The following is an 8709-nucleotide window of genomic DNA, read 5'->3' on the forward strand; positions in this document are numbered from 1 at the left end:
ACTTCCACTATCAGGGATGATTCAGAACTAGGGTGAACTGAAACACCTCCACTAGTAGAGTCAACCAACCGCACACCCAGTCTGGCCAGTCTGTGTACCTCTTTCACTAGCTCCTTCTTCTCATCCTCAACGTGGGCTGTACTCCCCATGCTCATCCTGCTCAAAGCATCAGCCACAACATTAGCCTTACCTGGATGATAGTGCACATTCATGTCATAATCCTTCAGCAGTTCCAACCATCTGCGTTGTCGTAGATTCAGCTCCCTCTGCGTGAGCACGTACTGGAGACTCTTATGATCTGTGAACACATCCACATGTACTCCATAAAGATAATGCCTCCACAGCTTCAATGCAAACACCACAGCTGCCAACTCCAAGTCATGAGTGGGATAATTCTTTTCATGAACCTTGAGCTGTCTGGAAGCATAGGCTATCACCTTACCAGCCTGCATAAGAACACATCCCAAACAAACCCTAGATGCATCACAATAGACAGTGTAATTCTCGCCACTCTTAGGCAGAGTAAGCACTGGGGCTGAAGTGAGTCTGTCCTTGAGCTCCTGGAAATTCTTCTCACAAGTCTCCGTCCATTCATACTTGGATTTCTTCTTTGTCAAGGCTGTAAGTGGGGCAGCAATGGAAGAAAATCCCTCCACGAACCTGCGGTAGTAACCAGCCAATCCCAGAAAGCTACGGATATCGGTGGGTGTAAGAGGCTTTGGCCACTTCTTAACGGCTTCAGTCTTTCTGGGGTCCACTTCTACACCTTGATCGGACACAACATGGCCCAGGAAGGTCACTGACCTCAGCCAGAATTCACACTTGCTGAATTTGGCATACAACTGATGATGTCTAAGTATCTGCAAGGTTAGTCTCAAATGCTGTGCATGCTCTTCCTTGGTCTTAGAGTAGATGAGAATGTCATCAATGAATACTATGACGAAAGAGTCAAGGTATTCACGGAAGACTCTGTTCATGAGGTCCATAAATGCAGCAGGTGCATTCGTGAGACCGAATGACATAACCAAGAATTCATAATGACCATATCGGGTACGAAAAGCTGTCTTTGGGACATCCCCATCCCTAACCCTAAGCTGGTGATACCCTGAACGAAGATCAATTTTAGAGAAGAAACTAGACCCTTGGAGCTGATCGAACAAATCATCAATTCTGGGGAGTGGATACTTATTCTTTATAGTGACTTTGTTGAGCTGCCGATAATCGATACACATTCTAAGGGTCCCATCCTTCTTCTTTACAAACAACACTAGAGCGCCCCAAGGGGATATGCTCGGTTGAATGAAACCCTTATCAGTGAGATCTTTTAACTGCAGCTTCAACTCCTTGAGTTCTGCTGGAGCCATTCTATAAGGAGGAATTGAGATTGGTTTAGTATCGGGTTCTAAGTCGATACCAAAGTCAATCTCTCGAAGGGGAGGGACTCCAGGCAAATCTTCAGGAAACACATCTAGGAATTCGTTTACCACAGGCACTGAGTCTATGGAAGGAACGTCATGATCTAAGTCATTAACACTCACAAGATGACATAGTAACCCTTTGGCCATCATTTTATTGGCCTTAAGATTTGAAATCAAGGGGTTAGGGCGAGTCGGATTGTACCCCTCCCAGACTAACTCTTCTTCATTAGGGAAACGAAACCTCACCACTCTACTACGACAGTCCAAGCAAGCATAATGGCTGTGAAGCCAATCCATGCCAAGAATAATATCAAAATCATGCATGGGTAACTCAATCAAGTTTGCACACATAGCCCTGCCACTCACAACTATTGGGCAATTCTGGTATACCCTATCAGCTTTCACATTTTCTCCTAAAGGCGTACTAACCACTATAGGATCATGCAGGACTTCAGGTAGTACTTTAAAAGTAAGGGCAAGTAGAGGAGTCACAAAGGAAAGCGTAGACCCTGGATCAAGTAAGGCCTAAACAGAAGTTGAGAATACTTGCAGCATACCTGTGACCACATCAGCGGACTTCTCCTGCTCCTCCCTACCTTTCAAGGCATAAAATCTGTTCCTCTTGGGAGGCTCGGCTGCTGCTGCACCCTGTGGGGTAGGCCTAGGCTGAGCATTACCCCCAGCTTGACCTCTGTTCTGGGGACAATCTCTGACCATGTGTCAACTCTTACCACAACCAAAGAAGGCATTAGTGCCCTGCCTGCATTCCCCAAGGTGAGTTCGGCCGTACTTAGTACAAGCCTTCCTTGGGCGCTGCATCTCACCTCCATTGCCCCTCTTGGGTTCGGGTCTGCCTCCTCTAGGTGTTGTATTTCTCTGAGGGTCAGAATTACCAGCACTCTGTTGCCCCTTCTTAAATTTGGGCTGCTCGCGGACGCCAAAATTATTTCTATGGCCTCCATGGCTGGGACCTGCCTGATCTTGAGGCCTAGGCCTCCTAACATCACGTACACCTCTCCTCTTTCGGCTGTCCTCTACCTGCTGGACATGCATCATTAATCTAGAAAGGTCCATATTATCATGGAGCATCGCAGCCCGACAATCCTCCTCCAGGTCTCCATTGATTCCTGTGAGGAATCTACTCATCTCCTCCCTGCTGGTAGAAACCAAGGGAGTAGCATACCTGGATAATTCCAACAAAGTTAAGTACTCTCATCATTCTTGTTATCAAATACTAAGGGAAGTACATACCTTGATAACTTCACAAACTTCAGGGAATACTCCCTGGCAGTCATGGATCCTTGCTTGAGGTTGATGAACTCCTCAACCTTGGCCTCTTTCATCTCTCTAGGGAAGAACCTTTCCAAAAATGCTGTCTTGAACAGCTCCCAGGTGACTGGCACCTCTCCTAGGACACGGTTATCTCGCCACATTTTGCACCAAGTCTGTGCAACATCTTTGAGCTGGTAGGAAGCCAACTCAGCCTTCTCAATATCAGTGGCCCCCATGGCCACCAGTATCTTATGCAACTCGTCTATAAATTCCTGAGGATCTTCTGAAGTCTTAGCCCCTGTGAAAATTGGAGGATTCATCCTCGTGAAGTCTCGCAGTCTGTCAGCTATGCTGCGAACCGGTGGGTTTTCCCTTAGAACATCCTGCCGGTTGACTTGGGCAGTCATAGCTTAGGCTTGCATTGTGATGGCCTGTGCCATCTGAGCTAGAGATGCCCTCACCTCCGCATCAGTCAACCCAGCTGGGTTAACAGGCATAGCCACTCCTTCAGCTGGAGCCTGGGGTGGATTCTGATTACCCCTAGCTGCAGCTGCTCCCGTCCTCCGACCCTTAGTCCTCCAAGTATTCATTCTCTGAAAAACAACAAGATTGATGTTAGACACGTTCATAACACCAAGAATTCAAACATTAGGATAAGCACGATAAGATCAGAAAAAGGGAAGTTTTTCCTACGCATCATGCAGTCTCTAATCCAGGATAGTGGTGCACTTCACAACCATGACTTAGAAACTACTCAATGTGGTTGATGTGAACTAATTATTCTAGGAATTTAACCTAGCGCTCTGATACCAACTTTGTCACGACCGGAATCTAGACCCCAGACGAGACCGGCGTCGTTGATCTCTCAGAGGTCGCAGACAAGCCTACTTACGTCATTCTTACTTTACATAGATTAATTTTAGCGGAAAATTTGGAATTTTTGATTCTTTAATCATACTTGCTGAACATTCTTAACATTTCGTAATCGTTCATCATCAACCATCTAACATTTAAGAGATAAGCAACTGAAAGAAATAATTCATTAAATATTAATTGTATATCAGCCAAAATAGCACCAATACAAAGTCTGAACCAAAACAGGAAAGAAACGCTAGTGGAACATGCTCCAGTAGCTCAACTCTAAAACTACGCTAGAATGTAAAACAGTAGCATCCTCGAAGGCATAAGGACCTACCAAACTCCGGATGAATGCTGACGTCCAGATAGCTGCAACAAAGAACTTGTAGCTCTACCGTACACCTGTGCCTGCACCTAAAAGTAGATGTTTGTATGGAATTAGTACACACTTGTACTAAGTATGGGTATATGCAAGCACACACCAGGGACATGCATGAGAAAGAATAGCTCTTTCCTAACAACATGATTTTTGGAAGTCAAGTCGGTGGACTTGCTAAAATGAGATTAGGAAGGTTATGCCACGAGAGTGACATGCATCATTATAGTTATGGTATGGCACACAACACATAATATCTTCATATAACACATAACATATAGCACATAGTTTCTTTCATATTGTTCATTCATATACCATGAGACCTTACTATCATAGACTTAACCTTAAGACTTCCCAAAATGAGGGCTCAACATATGGGACCTCAACTAGGGAGCCTTCTTCAGCAAACACAGAGCCTGCTTCGTTCATTCGTTCGTATTTCATTTCAATTCATTCATAGGCCAGTGCGAACACCAGCTATACCTAGGATGTAGTTTAAGACTTTCATCGGGTTTGTTGTGCAATGATCAGGAATGACCTAATGTCATTACCTAAGTCTAGCTCACCTCTTGATTATCCTATCCTAACACCTTCGGTATCCTTCATTTCTTTATATGATTCATTTGAGGCTGGCCTCATTCATTCATTGGGAACTTTAACTTTAACCGACATAGATCATGTGAGCATCATGAAATCCAGTGTCTTCCCCACACCGAAAAGAGGTGGAATCACCGGCCAAAGCGATTCAATAACATGCTAGCGTATATGGGAATTTAACCCCGCCAGATCCCTATAGTGGCAATATAGGTTCAAAGACTAGGAGATGTATGGAGACCCATACCCGGCAAGCCGGACAGTCTCATCTCATGAGAGTTACGTGAACCTCCGCCCTTCCCGAAAGAAGGCATCACCGCTCATAGCTAGCCTATCGGTGCTCAGTATAAAGTTCCATTACATCCAACTCATACATCATGGAAGTTGTCTTCTAGTATGAGGGCATCATAGCTCAATAGATGATTTCTCATCTCATTATTAGTATTAAGTGTTTTAAACTCAATATTTTTCATTGAAGTATTTATAGAGACTGGTCTCTTCATTATCTTACACCCTCATTGATGAATACGTATTGGTAACATTTACTTAGGCTCGTTTGAGATTGCTCTCTCCATATACATTAGCCTCACATCATGATTGTCACCACATTCTTCATTTCATTACGTACATCTTAGGTTCACTTATTTTTTTGAACGTATGTTAAACTTATGTGTCTATACATACAAGCCATGGGGCTTCGTTTATAGTTCGTTAAGTGATTCTTATTTTCCTAAGATTATGTATTACAAGACTTATGTATCTTGTATATATACCAAGATCTTGATTTTTGATCAAAGTAGATTACATTATTCTTGAATATTTTACTCATGTATGACTTATGTATCAATACGGAGGTTTGGGCACGAGAACCCAAATCTTGAATTATTTGGACATCATTTATATTTTTCATTGATTTTAGTTCTAATATTCATAAATTTAGAACTCTAAATTAAATCTCAACATTTTCGTGACATAATACATTTTCTATTTTAATTAGAATTCTAAATTAAATTTCAATCATTTACATGAAAGAATAATTTCCTAATTTAATTAGAATTCTAATTTAAATCTCAATATTTACATAAAAGAATTAGTATTCTATTTTTAATCAAAATTCTAAATTTAATCTCAATGTTTACATAAGAGAATTAATTTTTTTCAACTTTAATTAGAATTTTAATTTATTATTATTATTATTTTTAATTACATTCGCTTGAATAGGGAGGTTGTGGGTTCGAACCCCCACAGCCCCCTTTATTCCCTTTTTTTTTTTTTTCGCGAACTGGGGGTCGTGGGTTCGATCCCCGCCCCCAGCATTCCCTTTTAAATCCCCCCTTTTTTTTTCTTTTCGCGAATGGGGGTCGTGGGTTCGATCCCCGCCGCCAACATTCCCTTATTAATCCTTTTTTTTTTCGCGCGTGGCTGGGGTCGCGAGTTCGATCCCTGCCAGCCCCATTTTTTTTTAATTAAGGCATGCTGCAGGGAGGTCCTGGGTTCGATCCCTGCAGGCCTCAAAACTTTTTTTTTTAATTCTTTTGATGTTCAAAAATTTCCAGATTCTTTTAAAGTCTATTTTCAAGTTCTGGAAATTTATTCTACGATTTTTCTTCACTTTTTCATCAAGTTTAACATTAATTCTTAGGGAAATTTCATGGTTCATTCATAATGTTTTAATTACACATTATATTTTTTTTTATAGATTCGTCTAACCAAGAATTACTCCCTCAATCAAGCCACCTAACATTTCATATGAACTTCACGTCTTACCCCATTTTATTCACGAAAAATATACAATCATATTACATTAAACTTTTGGAGCATTACATAAAGAACCTCATTCACTGTAACATACTTACACATAATTTCAAGAAAAACATGGTTGCCTTTCATACGATTCCAAGTACACAAACATAATCATATTCATCGCGAAAACATAATATACACCTAAATCTACCAGCAATCATACCCAACCTAAAAATTCATTGGGAGCTAGTGACAGGGGCATGCAACGGGAAACAGCCTTAGTTTCGAGATGAATAACTTGAATCGTAAGGGGCCTCTTGGGAAAGGAGCCAAGAGAGAAGAAACCCATACCTTAATCGATGTTCAAACTTTAATGTTGCTGCCCGTAAAACTCCTCCAAACCACTCCCAATTCACTTCAACGCACACCTCTCTCGACGAACCTCTCTTAGCCTTGACGTTTTGATTACTTATTTTCTTTTACTTGAAAATTTTTTGTGAGTTTTTCAAGCATGAAAACTGTTGATATTTTTGGCAGAAATAATGTGATGAAGATGGAGAACGTGAGAGAGAGAGTTAAGGAGCGTGAGAGAGAGAGGACTATTTGGATTAGGAGACTAATTCAAAAATCAGTCAAATAATAAATAAATACAAATCTGTTTTTGATTTTTTTATTTATTTATTCATTTAAAACGTGAAAGGACAATTACGCCCTTTAAATACTTATTTATTCTTATTTATATAAAAAAAGTTTTTTGAATCGTTACAGAGAGGGTCAAAAATTTTCTTTTTAAGTGAAGTCTTGCTCCACCCGGGTAAGAACCTAGGTGGAAGCAATGATTCAAATTGGTGAATTAACTTAATTATTTAATAATTATCATATGATTTAATAAAAAGGAAAATCAGATTTTTTTAAAGGGCTGAAAGAGTCCTAGTTTTACTAAGTCCTTACGTAAGACTAAACTACTTTGCACGTTTCACTCTCTCACATGAATACCTCACTCTCATGATCATTCTCTCTTCATTTTCACGTTTCCTTGCCAACAAAAAGTACAAAAGCATAAAAATTACTAAAGTTTATCACACATGAAGATTTTACACAAAATATAATCAAAACAAGCTAATAAAAAATGTTAGACAAAATGGAGGATTATTCCGTCGATTTGGTGTTGAAATTTAGGGGATTTGGATGTGATTCTTGGAGAAGCTTCTGGGATGCAAGTAAAGGGTTGAACTACATAAAAGGCACGGGTTATCTTTTATCTTTGTCCCTTTTCAATGAGAACCCTTAATGTTCAATATATTCAAATCTGAAAAGTAGTGTTGTTCCCCTTTACATGCTCTCTGTCACTAGCTCCCATCGATTTGTAGGTTGGGTATGTTTTCTGGTAGAAATTAGGGGTGTAATGTGTTTTAGGGTTGATTATGTTCATGTATGTATGTTTGGAGTTATGTTAATGTTAAGCAGGCATTCTGAAATTATGAGTTTATGTGTGTGCATTGTGTACCCAGAATATATACTATTGGTTTGAAGTTCGAAAATGACATGTTATGGTTGTATTCTTACGTGCACAAACTTGTATATATCAGTGATGTTTATGTGAAGTATAATGTGGTTGATTTGAATGGAAAGTATTAGCTAAATGAATCCATGAATTACTCTCAAAACTAACATGTAAACGTTGATGAAAATGAGGTGAAAAACGTACAAAATTTCCAGCATCTTGTTGATGTATTTTGGCCAAGATAAGTGATGTAGAAATGCTTATTTGAGTGCAAAGTCTTTATTGAATGTGATCTTGAAAATGCACCTAAATAACTCACTAAAAACTACTCCAAACATTTATACACTTAACGTGAAAGAGGTGATAAAATAGGCTGCAAAAATGTGATCAAAATTCCAGCACTTTGATGTTAGTTTCAGTCAAGTTAAGTCAATTAAGATGTTATAAAAAAATAAATAAAAATAAGTTAGGTAACTGAGGATTGAACCCGTGACCTCACCTTGTGAAAAGTCATAAAATAATGTAAGTTAAAAGAATGTGGTAAGGGGGATTCGAACCTGGACCTTGACTGGAAAATGAGTTTGTGAAAATAAAAATGAGAGGAGTGGGATTCGAACTTACAATCTCTTGGTCATACTTAACGAATTAAAAGAAAATAAATATTGAGGCATGTGGGAATCAAACCTACGAACTCTAGGATGATCAAGGGAATTAAAGAGAAAACTAAAGAAAGATTGTGGGGATTTGATCCCATACCCTCAAGGTCAACTCAAAAAAGTCATGGAAAAAAAAATAGTAGAAATGAGGTTGTGGGTGATCGATCCCACAACCCATCGGTCCCAAGACAAGCGAATAAGAAAGAAAGAAAAATAAGGAAAAAAATGAAACGAAGGGGTTGGGGCTCGATCTCAGGTTCCCAAGCCGTATGGATCACAATAGAATAA

General features: G+C 39.8%; 2 protein-coding genes across 2 annotated transcripts; both read right to left on the reverse strand.

Moving 5' to 3' along the window:
* Window positions 1-1943: 1943 nt before the first annotated feature.
* Window positions 1944-2564, reverse strand: LOC138340258 (uncharacterized). Its single transcript, XM_069291972.1, has 2 exons — window positions 2243-2564; window positions 1944-2125 (listed from the first exon to the last, which is right to left on the reverse strand). The coding sequence occupies exons 1-2, from the start codon at window positions 2562-2564 to the stop codon at window positions 1944-1946; spliced, it is 504 nt and encodes a 167-aa protein (XP_069148073.1).
* LOC138340613 (uncharacterized) lies at window positions 2462-5767 on the reverse strand. Its single transcript, XM_069292533.1, has 2 exons — window positions 3886-5767; window positions 2462-3283 (listed from the first exon to the last, which is right to left on the reverse strand). The coding sequence occupies exon 2, from the start codon at window positions 3095-3097 to the stop codon at window positions 2621-2623; it is 477 nt and encodes a 158-aa protein (XP_069148634.1). The 5' UTR covers window positions 3098-3283; window positions 3886-5767; the 3' UTR covers window positions 2462-2620.
* Between the last annotated feature and the right edge of the window lie 2942 nt (window positions 5768-8709).

This window comes from Solanum lycopersicum, chromosome 12, assembly GCF_036512215.1.
Source record: "Solanum lycopersicum chromosome 12, SLM_r2.1".
NCBI classification, from domain to species: domain Eukaryota; kingdom Viridiplantae; phylum Streptophyta; class Magnoliopsida; order Solanales; family Solanaceae; genus Solanum; species Solanum lycopersicum.

Coding starts and splice junctions, on each gene's coding strand:
- LOC138340613 (XM_069292533.1), bottom strand. CDS start 3,097: ATGACTGCCCAAGTCAACCGGCAGGATGTTCTAAGGGAAAACCCACCG.
- LOC138340258 (XM_069291972.1), bottom strand. CDS start 2,564: ATGAGTAGATTCCTCACAGGAATCAATGGAGACCTGGAGGAGGATTGT. Junction 2,126..2,242: donor ACCCAAGAGGGGCAATGGAG/GTGAGATGCAGC, acceptor ACATGGTCAGAG/ATTGTCCCCAGAACAGAGGT.